Source organism: Pipra filicauda, unplaced genomic scaffold (genome assembly GCF_003945595.2).
Source record: "Pipra filicauda isolate LSUMZ 115617 unplaced genomic scaffold, ASM394559v2 scaffold43_size3849885_pilon, whole genome shotgun sequence".
NCBI lineage: Eukaryota > Metazoa > Chordata > Aves > Passeriformes > Pipridae > Pipra > Pipra filicauda.
Window position 1 is genome coordinate 2106551 of NW_024104576.1, and position 21050 is coordinate 2127600.

The window sequence follows — 21050 nt, forward strand, 5'->3', positions numbered from 1 at the left end:
ATATGTGTTTTAGCAGTGGAAAACACGGGAGAGGGAGGATGCTGTTTGGATGCTGTTTTAAGCAGGAGTTTGATCTCTACACTGCTTCTGGTCAGGTTCTGTTTGGTTTTGTGAAGCAAATTAATGAAAATTTCAGCTGCATTACTTCCTGTAAAGCCTCACAGCTTGAGAAAAGAATATATGATTGATTTGCACCATTGTGGCTATGACCTACTAGGGAACACATAATGTCAGTTTAAAAGTATTTAGGCACATACTTAATTGCTTTGCTATTCTGAGTTCCTCAAAAATGTGTCTGTTTAAAATTAGAGTTCTCTGTAAGTGACCGCTGAAGTTCTTGCCTTCTGGCTTTTAGACCATTTGATACTTTTTAATTATATATTTAAAATGCATGATTGATTGAAAGCTAGGAGAGTAAAATTCAGTTCACCTGTCCTCATGTGTCTAAAGGTTAAGCATCTTGGCTAAACTAATAATTCAAACTTCCCCTGAGCTGAAGGATAGAAGGCATCTCCTGAAGGTCATTTGTCCAACCAAAGTTAGGCTAGCTTCCTTGACTAAGTCTATGTGTGTTTTGTCCTATTTATGGCTTCCTACACATCTGATGTTTTAATTCTTTCTGTATATGGAATTGTCATTGCCTGAGCAGATGACTAGCCTAAGACTAAATATATTGGGATTCAGAAAATGATATATTAAGACAGAGGTGTTGCCTCCAAGAGCCTTTTTCTAGCAGACATCCTCAGAGAACACCTAACACTCATGCAGTGGTGAAATATTGGTAAATTATCAAGTTATGAAAATGTAATTTGGGAGAACCGAAGGCCAGTGCATTACCACAGTTCTGATTATTAGCACAGGACTAAAAGCATGTGCCCAAGAAATAGGAATTGACACTGATGTTTTTCACAGCACAAGGAGCACTCCACCATCCTGCACATGAAGCAGGCAGGCATCTGCAGGGTGCCTCCACACCAGCTGTGAGACTGTGACAGAGCAGTCCCAGGCACTGGATCAGAGCTGTTTTTTCAGATACGATTTGTTTTTTGTTACAAATCAACAGCCAGCAGGAGCTAAGTCTATTGCCCTGAGCAGCTTGTGCACAGCAGTCCTGTCTAGGCAGTAAACAGGACACAATAACCTGTGTGTGGTCACACTGGGCTCAGGACCAGTGCACCAATCTCTGTCTTTGTCGTTGATAAATGTATAAGCTTAGAAATCTCTCAAAACAGACCAGAAAACATTTCATGTAGTCCTGATTCAAGTATTTAAGTTATGCAGAGGGCTGAGGATTTAGATTAAACTTTTCTCAGCAATTTGTACAGGTTAGCTTTAGCTGAGTGTCTAGTTGAGTGACTCTGCTTAGATGAGATGAGCAGCACTGCACAGTTATGTGATACAGAGCATAAAGAGGTCAAGGGAAAGATGGGAGATGGGGAAAAGATTTCAGCTTTGCACACTAATGAATCTGGTCTTGGTTCACCTTAGCTCATGTGGCTGTTCTGCCTCTGAACCCTCCTCCCCACACATCAGGTCTCCTCACAAGAAGAAACAGTACAAGAAAAACGCTCTCCTTCCCTTTATGAAGAGGTTATGGCACCATCCACCAGCTTACTTTTTCTCCAGTGTGCCTTCCTCACCTCTTGGAAATGCAAAGATACTGCAAAAGCCATAAGTACAGTCTTCACCACTCAGAGTCAGAAGAGTCATCCTTGCATTTATCTGGTGCTGTAAGAAGGCAGAAAAGCTTTTAGAGCTGCAAAAATCCTCTGTTTTGATGAAAAGTGATAGGTGAGGATACTCTGTGGCACAGTCTGGATATCAAAGCTTCAACAAACTAAATATTAAGAGTTTGACAGATATGGCCAGACATTCATTGGTGCTACTTTCCTCTTTTTGTTTCCAGCTTTTATTCTGTGTAGAATTATAACTTCAGTGAAGTACTACAAAGACTTTTCAGTTGCACTGATTTCTGGTTTTAAGACTGTATCAAAGGCTTTCCATGTGGCTTTTTCTTAGCCATTTGGACTGTGAGAGAAATGGAAAAAAACAGAATTTTGGTTGGTGGTAAGCTTTCATTACCAGGTTCATTACTAGGAATTCAAACCACACTTTAACCTTAGTGTAAAAAGATGAAGTCACCTTCAAGCAAGGTACTTGCTGAGTACCAGAACCAAGGAAATTTAGTGTTTTCTGTAAGACATGTCTTATGCTATGCTGGTTTTTACAATGATGACGGTATGAGATGTGATGAAAGCTTCTTCCCCCTCTTGAAAGTTTATAAAGGCTTACTCCCATGCAGATCCTGTTATATTTAGTCAGATATGAGGGCACTCCCCAGCTTTTGCCTTAGCAGAGGCACTTATAGGATTTCTCACTTGTTCCTATGGCCAATTTAAGGAAATAAACAGAAAATTGTTATCTCTAAAGCCTCCATTCTTCTTTGAAATCTGATTGAAATAGGCTGAGAAATTGCTAGGGAGCGATTTGCTCACATGCAGCATGACTGCATAAAACTGGTATTCAGGAAAAAAACGCAGCAAATTGATATTGTGTTGTAAAAATGCCCTGGCTGTTCTGATTAAGATGCCTATCTTGTAATGCTAAGCATAGTGTGAGTCATCTCCTGCAGCCTTTTCTTAATCCCACTTCACATTAGCCTTTTTGCCCCTAAGTCTTTCTCAGCCTGAAATATTCCCTGCCTATTTCCCTACTTATTAAATGGTTATGCAGAATGCAATGTACCTGAACCTGAATGTTTCTCCAGAAACGCTGGCAATTTCTCTGTATTTCCCCTTCCCAGCCAATTCATTCAGACAAGTGAAATACCTGCCACAGATAGGCAACAAAGACATGGACAGCAGTGTATGTAAAAGGAGCAAGACCAACAGCCTGGTGAGGAAAGATACTTCCAGCTGCTTCTGCAGATTTTCTTTTCAAAGCCATTGACCTGAAATGCTGAAGTGAAATCAACTTCTTAGAGTTTGGGAGTCCTTGTACTGTTTAGGTGCCTGTGGCTGTGGAAGACAATGTGTGCCTTCAGCTGTTTTGGGAAAACTGTGTGTCACCCACGCCTGATTTTACCATTACAAATCCACTGCTCAAACCCTCTGTAACACCTGTGATTAAGGTTTTATTGTAGGAATAGCTCTTTGAAAACTCCTGAGGTTTCAGGCTGTCATCCTACGCTGGCAAGCAATGCCAAATGTCCTTTGAGACCAGGCTGGCTTTTGTCAGGCACAGCTGCTGCCAACAAATGAACACAAGCACCTGTGGAGGACCCCCTCCACTCTCCATGAGGTTTGGACCAGGAAAGCCAGTGCAGGGCAAGACGTGGTCCTTGGCTGCAGCCTGTGCCTGGGGTGTTCAGCTGTGGCTCTTTCTTCCTGCAAAAGGCTATTGCTTAGGCCTCCTGTGTGTAAGGGAAGGGTGCATTTGCCTGAGCAGAAGCACCTATGTAAGTCTTTGCCACTTTCAACACTGTTCCATCTTTATGAGGGGAAAAAAAAAAAGAGACATTTCTTAAATTGCTCCCTTATAAACAAGGCTGCAAGAAATACATTTGTGTCTCAAAGAACATGCTCTGTGCTGGACACTCCTGCAGTGATGGCCCCCTACCCTGCATCAGGGTGCTCAGTTACAAAACCAAAAGTTAAATATTAAAACAGATCTAGAAAACTTGACAGGTATCACTTTTTGTTTATTCCTCACTTCAGCATAATTTATGTGTATTTGAGTTCTATAGCACATGCTTTATCCTTACTGAAATGTTTTGCCACGATCAATTTCCATACATCTGTGTAGTATTTGTGAGCATTGCTAAAAACTTTCCATTCAGAGGTTTAGGGTTTGTTTGGGTTTTGGGGGGTTTTTTGTTTGTTTGCTTGCTTGTTGGTTTGGGGTTTTTTTTCTGTTTCTAGTGGTAGGAGGGCTTGGGGGGCTAGAGGTTTTGATGTTTTCCTTAGCAGAGACTGAAGTTACCCAAATAATGCACTGTGACTTGACTCTACTTCAAATCAAACCAATAAAATACATTTTATGATACAAACACACCTGACAAAAATCCAAAGCCAGTAAAATCAGCCATAAATTATGTGAAAAGTTTCACCTACCCCTTTCCTATCCTACAGGCTTGTTATCTCAGCTTTTCACAGCTCCTTTCATAGGTTGCTGTCATGATGAAGAATGCCTGTGTGCCTGAGATTACCAGAGGATTGTGGATTTACAGTGGTCCACTGAACTTCCAAAATGTATGAGTCATCCATATTTATTAATTAATACTGTGTAGGAGTACTACTGGACTCAGAAGAAAGCTAGTGGATGTCCTGATATCAACCTTGCAGGTAAAAAAAAAAACATCCTGTAGGGCTACATTTGTTCCTAAGATAGTTAAAATATATCATGGATAACTTTCAAGTTGGGTCTTTCTTGCAGTCATACTAAACAGTGCTCTGAAATGAAATAGCATTTTGTAGCTCATTTGATTGAAGTTAAGGCAGTGTTTAGGTTTTTAAAAATCCCACCCTTTTCCTATGGAGGATTTGACTGTCTGGCTGCAGACTTTCTCTGGTGATTTTGCTACCTGCCCTTTTGATCCTGGGGAAATATCACAATGCCAGCATGAGTCAGGAGGCTTCTGTTTGTTCTGATAAGTAGGAACCAAGAGTGGCCGTGTGAGACTCTGAGGCACTGAAACAAATACCATGCTGATGGGGTTTTCAGCTTATGCCAGGAGCAATGTGGCTGAGAGCATTAAGGACTGCAAGCAGGCATTCAGATTTTTGTTCCACTCTGACATTAATGAGTAGGACCATAAGCAGCTGAGAAACCTCAGGAGATCAGGAAAGAAGTTATTACCTCCAGCTGCTCTTCACCTCTTTGTGCCCTCTGACCTGCTACCATGCTTTCAGATCTTCCAGCAAAACTACTAATATAATCATTTCTTTGACTATTTCAGTCAACAAAAACTCCACTCTGAGTTCAAGTAATAGTTTTGGTTTGGGCTTCTTATTAATTAATTTTTTGTTTATGCATTTTTATTTTTTATTTTTTATTTATTATTTATTTATTTTATTTATTATCTACCTGAAAGAGACTGATCTGTTGTGGAGCTCTGCAGGCAGATCTGAAGGGGAGCAGATGTCCAGAGGAGATGACAAACAGGTCAATGAGTGGGAATTTCTGGCAGCCCAGCAGGGCCCTTCTGCCCCCTGGATAACTCCTACTCTTTGGCCATGCCACACAACTGCCACAGGTTTTTGTGGACATAAACTGGTGCAAAGATATTTGCTAACCTCGTAGGAATATGTGAGGCAGGAGTATGTAATGGTTACAGAGTCACAGAATATTCTGCATTGGAAGGGACCCACAAGGATCAGTGAATCCAATTCCTCAGTGAATGGCCTGTACAGGGATTGAACCTGTGACCTTGGCATTATGAGCACCATGTTCTAATCCCAGGGCCCTTCTACTGTGTCAGGTACACAGTCTGTCCTATGAATTCCCAATTATCCAGACATTTAATTTCAGTACTGGGGCAGAACAGCTGCTGTCCATACAGCAGGCCAATCTTCTAAACAGCACATGAATATTTTTGGACAAAATCCCTTCTACAAATTTCTAGAAGAACTAGCCCTGCAACGACTGTGAGCTTTTGGATGGAGTAAGGAAAGTACTTCTTTATAATTTCATATTCAATAGTAGGAGACCATGGCACCCTCATTGCTGCTGGGCTTTCTTTCAACGGGGTTAGAAACCTGAGGTTGTTTCTCTGAGGCTGATCCAGATGTTCAGCCACTAAGGGCTTCTCTGTGCAAGGGCAGTGAGTTCTGTTCAGTGGTTGAGTAATGCAGAGGGTTGCATGAGGACAGCAATCTGAGTCAGGGCAGGAGAGGTTATATGGCCATATGGCAAACTAATAAGACATTCTAAATGCCACGTCTGTTTTCAGGTAATGGTATCTAAATTATTTACTTTGATTGAATAATTGCATTAAATACGAGTATTAAAACTATTGAGGTGTATTATGTGAATAATGGTCCAAAATCAGTTACGCACCTATAACAAACCTAGACCTCAGATTAGAAAATCATCCCAGCATGACCAGGCTTTAAGTAGCACTTTGCCTTATACAATAGAAGTTAGCAGCTGGCTAGCCTAAACCTCTGAGTCAGAAAGCTCACTATTATAATTTAGACCCTTTTAGCACATGAGAAAGTAAACACTAGGAGGTAAATTGATAGTTTACGAAATCCACGTTTATATTCAGGGAGAAGGAAGTTGTTTTCTTCCATTTAGCTCTTAAAACAGCTTCTACTCTGGATAGAAGATCACTTGTCATTACTGCAGTTTGATTTCTGTTTTCTATTTAAAACATGACCTAGAAAAGTTACTGACCCCTGAATTTACTTCTCAGAGGAAAGTGAAAATTAATATTATCTCATCACGGTGCTAAGAAAGCAATTAATATTTCACTGAACCATCTCATTCAAGGTTCTTGGAATATTATTTCAAAAATCAATTTCATTTTTTATTCAGCTCAATCTGTCATCCCTTAAACCTGATTCAGCAAGGTGAAATTATGAATGTGTTATATACATCGAGTCATTCACACATTTAAAATTGGGAAAGGTCTTAGCTTTCAACAACTTATCCTGTGCTAGTCAATCAAAATATTGCTTATATTGTGTGCATTGTATGTGTATATATCAACTTATACATATATATATATATAATTTTTTCCCACGATCAGGGACTAATATGTGGAAGGAAAATGATACCTGGTAGCATGGTTTTATGCTGAATCTCAGTTAATGTCACATTGGAATCTGTTTTCTAATCTATAAAATCTCAGGCATTACAATAAAACCCATGTCACTGAAATATATTTTGCTACAATGACTGCAGCAGTGTGTTGCTTTGCAACCCTTGCTGTAAACCACAAACCTCTGATTCCACTTACTGACATGTAGGGTCTCTGCAAACAGACTTCAGAAAGCTGTAGGTAGACAATTGAGTGAACAATGTCAGGGGTTTCATTCTTAAGAAATGTTTTGGGCATATCCACCTGAACTGGATCATCTAAAAAAACCCGAGGCCAAACCACTATAGTTTTATTTTTCTGTTTTATTTTCAGTTTCTCATATTGATAACGTTGGCACATTTTGTAGGAACTGATGACCAGCTCTTATTTGTAACATTTAACTCTGCATGGACAGTCAACGCCTTAAAACTGATCCATCTTGCAAGATTCACTTGCAAGTTATTGCTTGAATATACTGATTTGTTAGTATGTAGTAAAAGCCACTTGAAGAAATGTGTTCATCTCACTTTTCTTTCCCTCTCACCAATTTTGCAGAGTTTCAAAGCAGCCTGTGTAAGTCAGCAATGCCCCAAAGTAAGCAATAGCTCTGTAAGCTTCTTAATCAACACTTGGCAGACTCCAGGTAGTGGCTGGCAGGTACACTGGGCACTCTTTGGTTATCTTCTTGCTAAGGAAGTGAAACTTCAATCAGTTCATCAGAAAAGAAATGCCACCTCATGCTATTTGGGATATCTATCAGAGGCACTCCAAGCTCCCCATTTTATGATTTATTCTGATGAATTATCTTTATGATTAAACAGTATGCTCCATCAGAAATAATAACAGCTATTCTTTGTGCCAACCGCGCGAAGTGATGGATCTCAAATCGACCATTTTAACATGAATGGCATTTTCAAACTCACCTTTGGGCAACAAATTAAAAATGGCCTGAATTTCAGAGACCCAGAGCACTTACAATTTATGAAGTTAAGTGACACTTATGAATACTCAGAAGATTTTCAGAAACCCTTGTTCAAAGCATTTTGTATGAAATGCTCTTTTACAATAGGAAAAAATAGTGAAAATTTGGGTTTGCATTTATATTGATATTCCTTTTATTTCAAGCTCATGAATCATATTTTTAGATATTGATAACTTTGCAAAAATAAAGCTAATAATTACTAATGAGTTACATAAAATTTCCATTTTTTAACTTTATTTTTATTACAGATCTTTAGGAAAATATGCATACAATATGAGATGCATCATCTACGTAATTCACACTGTAGATCATCTAACTGCTATGACAATTACAGGGGGTATTTATACATATGAATTGATTTGTCCATAATTTCTCTTGCACAAACCTACAGAACAAGAGTATGGATATCCCAGTAAGCCATTTCTTCTGAGGTAAATGCAGACCCACTAGATTTGCTTTCACGTTCAGTGTTTTTATGAGCTGTTCTCCAGTATGGTTTTATTTTACAGAGAAATAATCAGTTATTTACTTTCTACAGTCTGCAGTGATACGGTATTACTAGAAAGATCGACTGCAAAAGAACCAAAAGACAAAAGACAAAATCCTCTGAAGGGTATTTATTTTAATTTATTAAGTTGGGAAAAAAATTAACTGGAAATATGTATTAGGGACTAGCAAGGAATGCACTGAAGCATGCAGTGCAGCAAAAGGGTGGGTTCATTTATGTGATTTTTCAAGAAAACAAAGCAGATACACAATGAAATCATGGAAGTATATTATTAAGAGAAAAATATACATGTAGAAAAGAAATGGAAGGACTTTAGGCTAGTTGCTGAAGTTAAATATGTTCATTTACCCATTATCATGTAAGACAAAGACATTCCTGATTTCGTTGTTTGCTCTGTTAAAATTAGTACAGATGTTCCAGCTTGGAATGGCATTAATATTTAAAGGGTCTGTCTTTGTAGTTACCAAAATGTTGCATGAGAGGTGTTGGATCAAGCCTCTGCCAAACATGAAAAGCAATACCCCAAACAAGATGACTGCATTGCTTCTGAGTTCTAATTCCCTGTACTTTGGCTGACAGGTTTTTCAGGTGTCTGAGCAGAGGTGAAGAGCCCATGTAGTTCACAGTGACTGCCAATAGGAAGAGGCTGTAAAGATCCCATTGAGGCTCCTGGCCTTAGATGCCTCTGTCATCCCACTCAGATGTGCTGTGAGGAGGTGGTTGCTTGAGCTTTCTTAGGATCACAGGATTGTAGGGTGATTTGTGTTAGTTGGGTCCTCAGGAGCCTTTAGTCCAACTCTGCTCAAAGTAGGGTGAGCAGTGAGGCTGGACCAGGATCCTGCTGCTGGAGGCATTTTTCGACCAGTTCTAGGAAGGCAGTTCTTCATCATATCAAAGACATTAGTCCATGGGGAGCTGTGAATACCCGTGGGATCTAACAATTGCAACACTTCTCCACTTGTCTTTGAACTCACTCTTTCTATTGCTTTTTATTTACTTTTGATTTAATTTTGCTATTTAAAAGTTTTGTGTCTGCCGTGGAAACATCTGCTGCCTTCCCTTTAACTGTATGTTATAGTAACTACAGCTCTTGGGCAAAAGAATCTGAAGGATCAAGCCTGTTATTAAACTAATTTATTTTCCTGAAAAGCCTTTGTTCTGTAGAAACTGCTTGAGGAAAAAATCTGAAACACTTTTTCTTGCAGGCACTCTCTCACTCTCGTTCACAAAAACTCTTGAAGGCAGAATACTTCCGTTTAGGTAGATGAGTGGGGGTAAAAGATGAAGTATTCTTCTCATCCTGAATTTGTTATGGCAAGAGAATGTGTGCAGAAGGGGTTCATACAGCAGAGCTGTTGCCCTTGCTCCAAGCTGGCAAGCTCAAATCTGATCATGCTTTGGAAGAACCTACCCAGAGCAGGCTGCAGGATGGCTGTCCAAGCTGAGCCTGAGATCAAATTCAAATTTTAAAAGATTACAGATAGTCTATTTAAATAACAGTGATAAGGAAAATCAATGCAGAATTTCAACTTTCCTTTCAGATTTTTTATTTGCTTTTATCCTATCCAATTTGCACTCCAAATTGGTTCTCCTTACATACTTATTTTTTACAGCAAAATCTAATGTTATGCTGTGTATTTCACAGCTCTAGTTCTTCAGAACTTGGCTGACCCCATGACTTGAAGGGCCTGCTGTCTTTCTGTAAAATCATGCTCTGTTTCTGAATGAGCAGGCAAACTCCAGAAGTCTGCCATACATCCTGGAGTCCTTCATTTACGCCTAATGTTTCAGCTCAAAAAGACTTTTAGACACATTAAGCACAAGCTTAGTGTGAAATGGGTGTTTAACAGCCTTGTGAAACTGGGAAAAGGTCTTTGGCTTCAGTATAGTTGAGGTTTCACCCTGAGAAAAAACCTGTACATAGGATATTGTAAATCACATTGCACCTTCTGTCAGTCCCCCTCTCATCTTGTGAAGCAAGTGTTTACAACTGCTTCACTGGAGCTGATGGAATGCAGAGAGGCATTCCAGCTGGACTGAAAATAATACTGCCAAAGTAGGGGGAAAAGGACTAACTGCTTTAAAAATCAGGACCCTAACTGCTCATATTCTGACCTAAGAATGCCATTGGTTTAAGGTGAGAAAACAGCTTCAAAACTCCAGGACAAAAGAGAACATCTTCTGCTGATCTGCTTAATGTAGGATGAGTTGACCTTGAAGCTTTTAGAACAAGAAAATAAAATATAAGTCAATAATTCAGTCACTAAATTAGCAAAACAGCTGCACCATTCTGGCAATGTCATAGGTTACATCAATAAAGTACTTTCACCTTTATCTCCCAGAAATCAGATGGTGATCTGTCTCATTATTGCAATGTTAAAGCTATAAAAGAAAGAGTGAAACCAATATTATACCTTCATAGCTCAGTAAAAATGCCACAAAGGCTATTTTCTGTAATGAGTTATTATACATCATCTAGGCACAGTGGGCAAAACCCATAACTAATGAGGCTAAATCAAGCAAACTTTCACTACAAGGACCCTACAGTGATATTCAAAATATAACTTTGATGCCCGATGTGCAATTGAGGTGCATTGATCCACTAAAGTAACACAAAAAATCCTGCTTACCCTGTTAGCACCTATCTATCTGATAGTCTGCACACCTGCAAGATGTGCCTACACACCAGCAGCATGCAAACAAGAGAGGAAGCACACATGAAGACATAACTCAGTGTAATGGCTCCTGTGGCATTGCTGGTTCATGTCAGACTGGATCATAGCACAAGTTTGCCTCTGCCAGCGACCCGCAAGTCATTTTTTCTCCAAATATGCTGCACATATTCCAGCAAAAATCTTTATTTAGGTGCCTGCAGATCTCATACCTAACATTTTTAGAGATGGTCCTGTTGGTCAAAGAGTATAAGACCACTTTCATTCATTCACTGCTTTTTATTCTACAGATTAGAGCTTTGCTATAACTAATTAACGGATGCTGAAGTCATCTAGTATGTTTGGTTCTTGAAGACTTTCTGAAGTCAGGACTGGAGTTGTAAATTACTGCTTTGCCATCCATAATGCAAGGACTGCAAACACTCGTCTAAAATGCCTTTCTGTTCACTAAAGGTGCTTCTCTAAATGCCATAAATAGTCAAACCCCAAACTGCCAGTCAGAAGTAAGTGTGACCAGACTACATTAGTCACTGCAGTAAGCACATTACAAAGTGATGCCACGGTAATCAGGTGGTAATATGGTACATTAGACTCGGCATCATGGCCGGAAGAGGCTCACATGGTAATTGTAATCTAGCATGATGTTATGGCTGGGAATAATGTTGTTTACAAAATCTCCAGTGAAAGAGTTGTTTTCACAAAGTGTACTGAGATTCTGCTGTTAAATCATTAGAAAAGCATGACTAGAGTTTTCATTTCATTTCATGTCCTCTCTCATTTACATCTGATTTTCTGAAGAAACTACAGTGGCATTATTCAGTATGGTTTGGTTTGGGTTTTTTTTCCTAAAATTAGTGAACTGGATCCTTGTTTTGAAAAGATTTTTTTTTCCCACAAAAGATATTTTTATGGAATTCATTACTTTATTGAAAGTTTGTTTACTTCCAGTTATGACAGTTTCTCACAGTATAAAATCAGTGTCAGGATTTCTATTTAACTACCACTTTTCTATGTTGAAGATTTTTATAGGCTGTCTGATTAGTTTTATCCAAATGTAGGATAAAGATGAGATTTACCATACTCAACACCTCCATCAATCACAAAGAATCATCTTGCTTGCAGATATTTTTCCCATATGATGTTTACATTATCCTAAAGGTTCTAAGTCACACTTCAGATTAGGAATTCTCTTCCTATTAGTTATTTTTATTCACATAACTTAAAGCTTAAATGGACCAGGTAAGAATTAACATATGAAATTGTTAACTTTTGAAAAACCTTGGCCAGTGAGGGTTGCTTGCTATCAGTAAACCAAGACACTGAAACTGCATCCCAAAAATGCTGTGCTTATAAATGTATTTAATTCCAGTTAGTTGAGTCTTCATTAATTTTTCAGCTGTGAATATTAATGATCCATAGTCTAACCTTAATTAAATGCTTTTTGTTTGATTTGATTTACTGTTTTAGCTCCAGAAGTGTTCCAGGCTTTTATGGATGGAGGTCCAGGATACTCGTACCCAGTAGACTGGTGGTCACTAGGAATTACAGCATATGAGTTACTGAGGGGTTGGGTAAGAATGATTGGGTTTGTTGTTATTTAACAGAAGTCTCAAGTTTGCAGTGCCTCTGAATGCAGTTTTCATGATAAAATTTGAGTGTACAAGGCTCGGGCCAGGAATGCTGTCCTGGTTCTATACCAGCTGAAAACATTCTTGGGAAAGTTTCACCTCACCCTCAAATACATTATGAAAGTTTGCCTCGGTTTGGCTAAGGAAAGGCCTAATGTTTAATGGTTCTCCACAGTGCTGAATTGCAAACAATGGTATTTTTTTTCCAAATAGAAGTAGAGTTGCTTCAGAAGCTATTATATCTTTGATTCTCTTGGCTAATACCATAAAAGATCTAATGTAATAGCTTGAGATGCTTGGCCCAACTATAGAAAATGCTTATCTGCCAGTGCATTTGTTTCTTATCTAATCAATTATGTGAATAAGCTTAATGAAAAATCTTCCTGAGCATGGTCAAATATCACAGAAGATAATGGAAAATGCTTTTCCATTTTGGTTCAAAAGATTGCAGTTTGTTGTGTAAATATTTACTATTCCCTATGGAAAACAGTTATTTCTATACCATTTCAGGATGATAACATAGCTAAAGTAGCAATTTGGGGGGATGAAGGGAGGGAATTACTTTTAACTCCTGTTTTGTAAAGGGGATTTTATTGCATTGCAGTATGCTGTTTTAAAGGAAGAAATATTTTTTATCATATGACACTAACACAGTTCTGCTACCTTGTCCTGCCAAACAATCCACCCCACAAAGATCTCACAGTTTTGTATAGGATGACAGATAAAAGAAAACAGAAATAAAGAATTATTATTTCCACTTTTAGATGGAAAAATAAATTTCAGTGTTGGCATATTTTACTTCACAAGCTACATTTTTCAAAGGCCTAGAACTTGGCCAGTCTATTTTGTATTTCCACAGAAATGGCAAAAGCCATATTCCTGATGCAAAGATCTCTCCCTTGTAAAGACTGTTTCTGCTGTCAGAGTACAGGAGCATTAAAAATCATTTTTGAAAAAAAACCCAACAAAGCAACAATTATTAGCAATTTTTCTTGACCATCCTTCTCAAAAAGTTAGGGAGCTTTTAAGCTGACATTCTTCTCAGAATGGAGAAGTTAAGATCTGGCAGTGATAAGCATAATTCATCCTCAACCCTAGTCACAGACAGTAGTACTAGCTGCACATACAGTAAATTAAGAGAGCATCCTGATGGTTTTAAATCAACCCTTTCACCAGCGAGTGTCTCCAAAAAAGAAGCACAGTGAATGATTGTGTAAGGAAGGCTGAATTCCCAAGACTAATCACAAAAGATCGCTTTAATGTGACAAATTCACTTCAATGAATGAAAAATTATATAGACTGCAATACATCTGCCAAGATCCATACAGTCTTTTCTGAATAAGTCAATCTGGCTATAGACAAAGCGAAATTGAGCCTAGATCAATTTTTTTTCTTTTTTTTTAATAAAAACATTACCATCTGTACCTGTTCCAGTCAACCAAGCCAGCTGCTTGTTTCCTCTGGAAGAGCAACTCTTGCCTACTGAGCAAGACAGAGGGTGGCCTGGCAGCCCACAGCTCTGTATGGACTAGGAAAAGGGCTAATTTTTCCTGAATTGTATTTCTAAATTTTTCTAGTCTAGACAAGGCCTAAACTGACAGAATTGATGACAAGAGAAGTAGCAGAGGGTTTAGGAAATATGCTTAACCTGAGGCACGTTGCTGTGTGCAACAGGACTTTCTGCAGTTGGAGTGTGGTGCATCCTAGTGCATGGGGAGGGTGGGAGGTAAAGGAGGAAGGTGCATTGGAAATGAGAAGTATCACAAATTTCATTTTCCACCTCTGAGCTGTGCATAGTGTATGACACTGACAGCCTGCATTCAAGAGACGTTAAGTAAAAATGAGTTGTTTTTCATTGAGCTGAATTTTTGTTTTTATTTGCCTCTGCTGCTGTAAGAGCCCTCAGGGGAGGCTCAGGGTGTTCAAGGCATTCCAACCATTCTCATGCCTGGCTCCCTACTGCTGGGCAGCCAAAATAATGCAGTGCTGGAAATGGGGCTGCAGCTACAGGAGCAGGTTGCATCCAGTACAGAGCTGGCTGGACCATTTTTTGGTTACCCATAGTAGTGCCAGCATTTCTCAGTAAGTTGTAGGTGCATTTTTCTCCTTACCCAGTTGCTAATAAAAGACCTAGCAAGAAAACCAAATTAAATTAATAAAGCTTTGCATCAAACATTGATCTTTTCTCCAAGTCCAAGGAATTAAATTCTATAATGCAAACAGTGAGACATCAGTCTGTTCCTGAGCTATAGACAAATGCTAAAATATTGCAATAACTATGTATACCATACATTCAATAGAGACAAAGTGGAGGAATGAGGTAGGAGGTAGGACTCACAGACTCTAACTTTCACTGCAATGTGAACAGTTTACAACAAACTTTGGTAAAACATCATGAACAAAAGCAAACCAGATATTTTTCCTCTTTCACAAAATAGAACAGAAGGGATATGACCTTCAAGTGGAGTGAATAGGTGAAAAGCATGGAAGATAAAGGTGTGAAGGACCTCAAAAGACCAAACTTATAATGGCCATTTATAGTTCAAATTAAATAACAATATTTAAAATCTCTTCAAAGCTCAAAAAATCAAGACTGCAGAATGCTAATAATATTTAAAATAAAGTAAGTTTTAGGGATTCTTCTGTGAGGAAAAAGGCCTGGGCAGAAACATCCTTGACACAAAAACTTTCCATGAGTCATAATTCCTTATAGTTGCTATTTTTAGAGTTAATCACCATTTTCAACAATTGCTGTGCATTCTAGCTCAGTGATCCTGTTGGTCTCATTGTTATATCAAGTCTAAGTCAGCAGTAGATTGCTTCGATATGACAGATAGAATGTTAACCTTTCATTTTTAGTAACTGTTTTATGGAAACATTACCATAGGTAGGGAAAAGCACATGACAGACTATTTCAAATGACAGTTTTGAACATGATTCAAGAAAATTGTGTATTTAGAGCAGGCCTTTAGGTTCTGTTGAATTCATATGGACCTGATAAATGACAATAAGCAAACAATGTGAATATAAGCAAAAAAATGTAAGCAATCCTTGAATTTATTTTTAGAACATACCAGTGCCTTGGAATGGACTTGGTTTTATACATATGTTCAAAGTTAAATATGTGCATGAGTCTTCCCAAAATATGTCCTGGGTCTTTATGAAGAGTGGCTCCAACTCCTTAAAGATTAGATAACTAACATCTAGAAATATTCCTAAATTATAATCTTCTATAAGTACATGCTAACATAAATCAACGAATGACTCAGTTCTTAGTCAAGGTAATGAGTATCTGCCCTTTGCTGTTGAGGATATTGGATTAGAATGTAACTCTATGTTGTTTATGAATTATCATGCATCAGTTTGCACACTGCTGCTATGATGGCATTTAGCTGCAGATCTCATATCATATATTTGTCACCTGCTGGGTACAACTTAATTCACAAACAAACCACTGTCTGTCCTTGTTTACAAAAATACATCGAGTATAATTATAACAACTTACAAATATAAGTATGTACATAGAAAATAACAAGAATATAAATTTATATGTAGTATTTTTACTTCCGAATACTGTATTTAATAAAAGATAAATCACAGAAACTTCATGAACAAAGCACAGCAAAGCCCAGGACTTTATTTCACCTACAGAAGAGTTTAGGCACTGCAAACACATTACATGTAATGAGTTAATTTTGGATTTTAAAAAAGGGGCAAAGGAGAAGGATTGGGATTTGGAGTCTTCTTTTTTACTGTGGTTCTTACACAGACTTTTGTAAGCATTTTCTGGTTTCTCAATATACTACTCAGTAAAAAATATTAAATAATTCACATTTCACATAGAATGCCCCAGGAATGAAATTGTTCATCCACCTCATTTGAACAGATACTTTCTTTTATGAGAGAAAACCTTGCAGAGGAAATGCATCTATGAGTAATTACATTCATTATGACCAAAGAAAAACACACATAAAGAAGGATTAGCCTCAAAATTGTTATAAGATGTTTTTGTGGGTTTGATATTTCCAACTTAATGCTAAGCTCAGGAAAATGTGAACTGTCTACGGTCTTTTATCCATTCTCATTGACTTGATATTGATTTAACTTTATCCCAGAGGCCCTATGAAATTCATTCAGCCACCCCCATTGATGAGATACTCAACATGTTCAAGATAGAAAGAGTTCACTACTCATCTGCATGGTGCAAGGGCATGATAGCACTACTGAAAAAGGTAAGAAAGCACAAACACATTCTTTCCTCTCTTCTCTCCTCTTCCAGAAGCCCCTCCAACAGTGCAAAGGTATCTGGCAAGCACTCATATTAGGCAATCAAAATTTCAAGGATAAGAGAGCAAGGCTTATTTCTAGGCTGTTCTGAATGTGACTCGTACAGTATTTTCTCTTCAGAAACTGCATTATTCTTAGGCTTAGACTCAGCCTTTTCATGGCTTCAAAGAAATAAAAATTTAATATTTTTTTTTTATTTATTTTAAAACTTATTCACTAGCGATAGCAAAACTTTGGGGATCAATAATTCCTGCCCTGTGCCCTGGCCCCATTCCCTCCAGCCATGGCTGTACAAGTGGAAGAGGGAAGGAAGGACCACTCTGCCCTCTGAACTTCTGCTGCAGTTTCCAGACAGGGAGATTTGAAATTAAAATGGCTGTATCTCTTGCTGTCCCATGTTGCTATAGCTGCAACAACAAAAGTCGATCTACTTTGCTGTAAATGTCACTAAGCTACAAGACAGAGCTCTTTCTGAATGCATCATGACCCCGGAAATCATTTTCTTCCTAAAATCCCAGGTTTTTATTTGTTTTAATTGTCTGGCCACGTTGCAAGGATCATCTGTCTCTTTTAGGTATTTCAGATCATCAGTGTTGATACTTGAACAGGAAACATTGGTGGATGTGTGAATAGAGTAACAGAAGATCAGTGTCTTTTGCAGCAATGAGCAATTTAGTTTTGGTAGATAGTGAGATGGATAATTTTAATTGCTGCCAGGATGATCAGTGTAACTGTATCTTCCAATAAATTAAAGACAAAATACAAATTGTTGGGTGGCATTGAACTGTGATGCTTCATTTTGCTTGGACTCTTATGCATCTGTAAACAGACTTTTGTTGCTAATACATTTACAAACTTCATGCCTGCAACAGCCATCTGTTGGCAATTAAATTATACTCATATCTTATGAGTTATTACTTTTATTTTTTTTTTAATTGGAACTTCTAGGATCTGTTAGAAGATTCCCTAGCCATTTTCTTACTCAAAAATACATATCATACAATATATGGCATCCAGTCCCTTAGAAAATGCCTTGTGCTTGATCACAGCTCCTCACTAAGGACCCAGAGTGCCGTCTTTCAAGCCTTGCAGACATCCAAAACTCTCCATACCTAGCTGATGTCAACTGGGATGCTGTTCTAGAGAAAACTGTGACTCCAGGCTTTGTTCCTAATGTAAGTCGCTATTCTAGGTGAACAGCCTTTGCAAATTTCAGCTTTAATTATCACTGCCATTTTACTTGCTTATGCTTGTATTTATTGCTCTTCAGTGATTTATTTTGGATTCTACTTTCATTTACTCAGTCACAGCTAAGGGAAAATTTGTCCCATTTCAATAGATCACAACAAGAACTAATTACCTTGGTCTGCTTTTTGTTCCCTTTCAAATAAAAAAATACTTTTTCCAGACTTTGCATTTCAACTGTTAGAGCAAATTACTGTCAGGGTTAACTCTGAGACAAAGAATACCAAGAAGACTGTTGTGACTGTGAAAGTTAGGCATTTGGATAACATTTGGAAAACTTTTTAACATCCCAGTATGCTGTTACTTTTTCACTTAAAAATACTGTTCCAAAAGGCTGACCTATTTCCTTTGTGACAGTTTCTTACAATAAAACATTCAGATTCTGTGAGGGAAGCTGGTGGTTTCTTTTTCACTGTGGTTCCACTTTGTTCCTGTTTTCTTGGTATTTCCATTTTGATCATTTGCAAATTAAGTGAATTTGAGGGCCATGAATAAAAAGAAATTACTCTGGTGTTAACATGCTTCTCCACTTTGTTCAGTCATTCTGCACTATAATTCTTCTCCAAACAATACATTTGTAGCACACTAAGGTTTTTTTTCTGTTCTTTTTTTTATGCAACTGTAAGTAAAGATAAGGAAGGGGGAATAGCTAGATGCTGTCTTCATCCAGGTAAACATTAAAGCTCATGCTAAACATGATGTGGACACAATTCAGCCATTCAGAAGATGAGGGCAAGAGGGCATTGCCTAATGGAGCAAAGATAGCAAAGTGTGTTGCCAAGACAGTGCTGGCAGTGTTCACTGTGCTTCTTAGCACCTGACCAGAGCCTTCCCTAGAAGCAGCATCCTGCAGGAGAAGAAAGCTGTGAATGGGTAAGCAGGGCCTCCCTGCTTGTGTAAGGAAAGCTGAATTCCCAAGACTAATCACAAAAGATCACTTTAATGTGACAAATTCACTTCAATAAATGAAAAATTATATAGACTGAAATACATTTGCCAAGACTCATACAGTCTTTTCTGAATAAGTCAATCTGGCTATAGACAAAGCGAAATTGAGACTAAATCAATTTTTTTCTTTTTTTTTTAATAAAAACATTGCCATCTGTACCTGTTCCAGTAAACCAACCCTCAGGGAACTGGGGGAAAGACCAGAATAGGTAACTAGTACAACAGATGAAGAATAAGGCAGGCCCCTCTTATAGGCACTCCAGAAACATGTTCACCAGTAGGGAAATTCGTTCCTTTCACTTTATAGCTCAATGCTTTTGCAAGGTAGTGCAGTCAACACCATTCTCTTGGTGGTGTGGATCTACAAGATGAATGGGGACTGCCTTTTTTCTTTCCCTTTTTTCAAGTTAGAGCTACTCTCTGAGATATCAGAGGTATGGACTGCCTCCTCCTCTGGCAAAACTCAACAAATTACTTAGACCTCCTACTCCTATCTAAAAGTTTAATCCACAGCTGTCAGTATGTGGGATATTTCACAACACTGTATTTTAAAAGAGGGATCCAATTCCCCATACCCAAAGGTACAAAATACATGGGGATCCAAGGGAGTCCCAGACTCTACAAAGCCCAGTCATGCATAGGCACACATCTTAGGACTTAAGAGAGAGGACTTAAACCTGCTTCAGCAAAACTGGCTACTGAAACCTGCCTATGGCCAGTCTGTTCTCTGCTACTGTTGCTGTTCCAGTGTTTTCCTTTCCCCAGACATCTCCTCCCTCTTTTCCTTGCTCCCATTCAAGCATTAATTCGTAGGATCACATCCTCCTCCTTAACTCTGGCCCTAAGGGTCAGACTCAAGGTAGCTTTGGTCCAGGAGTGTACAGCCAGCTAGTGTGATGTGTGCCACCCTGCTCAGCCTGACTCCTGAGCAGTGAGGTACAGCAGCAGTAACTACCTTACAAAGGGACTGCAAATTTTCCACATCCAGCTGGCTCACACCCAGCCTGCCCAACACTGAGTCACGAGAAGCACGTGATGGATGGTCTGCACCTGGCCACAGACCCCACCTCCTTACTTCTCAGTTCTAATTTGGCTTGTTCCTTCTTTACACCTGGATTTAGGTTGTTTTGAGAGTATCTTATTTCTGAGGGAGTATAGATAAGTTTTCTGATTTCTTAACCACAGTGAAAAAAGTGAATTTAAATGTAATTTCAGAAGCAATTGTGCAACCCATGTATGTGGTACTCCTCTATTAGCACAGTGACCTGTCTCTATGGCTGTTGTTGACAATGGTCCATGATGGAGAGTGAGAAAAGAGGAAATCCTCTTCAAATACTTTCAACTGTCTACCATTAGACATGTGTCTGAAGACACCTATTCTTTTCACATTTAGATTCAACTTATGTATGTTTTGGCAGGGACCTACAAAACTGACAGAAAATCTGTAATATTTGAGGTGAAATAATATTCTACACTTAAAAGGAAATAGGAGTAAAATGTTACATTTATCTATCCAGATTAATCTGAAAGTCCCATTACAAGCTCTACCAGACACTTCTGTACACTCTGATATTGCTTATTCCACCTGGTCAGTCAGGTGTGTGGGGAAAAACAGAGAGGTAAGAATCAAAGTGTCTTTTCTAGCACAACATATCTTTTTATCACAAATTTTATTGTTTCATGAGACCAAGTTTGGCCACACATTTTCCAGGAACTTTTTCTCTGTGGCACTAGCCAAACTTTCATTTATTAATTGAGGCCACTCAACAAAATATTTCTTGGCTTTCAGGCTTTGGTGAGAAGCTGAATTGGGGCCAACATGTGCTGTGATCTGGGAAGAGTTTTGAAACTAGCAAGTTTTATAAATTTTGACAGCTTGCCCTTAGTGTCAGGAGCTTGTCTGCCTCCTGCAGACAAGAGGGCACACGAGAGGCCTGTGGGAGCAGTATCACATCATTTAATTTCTCCCTGCGTAGTT

At 38.5% G+C, this 21050-nt stretch overlaps 1 protein-coding gene across 2 annotated transcripts in view; it reads left to right on the top strand.

Annotated features, from left to right (window-relative positions):
* STK32B (serine/threonine kinase 32B) overlaps positions 1-21050 on the top strand; it is a 175683-nt gene that overhangs the window by 127706 nt on the left and 26927 nt on the right. For both annotated transcript variants that reach the window (XM_027736274.2, XM_039385828.1), the window contains 3 exons: positions 12432-12535; positions 16708-16824; positions 17929-18054. In XM_027736274.2, coding sequence (XP_027592075.1) covers positions 12432-12535; positions 16708-16824; positions 17929-18054 — 347 coding nt within the window. The remainder of the gene's footprint in view (positions 1-12431; positions 12536-16707; positions 16825-17928; positions 18055-21050) is intronic.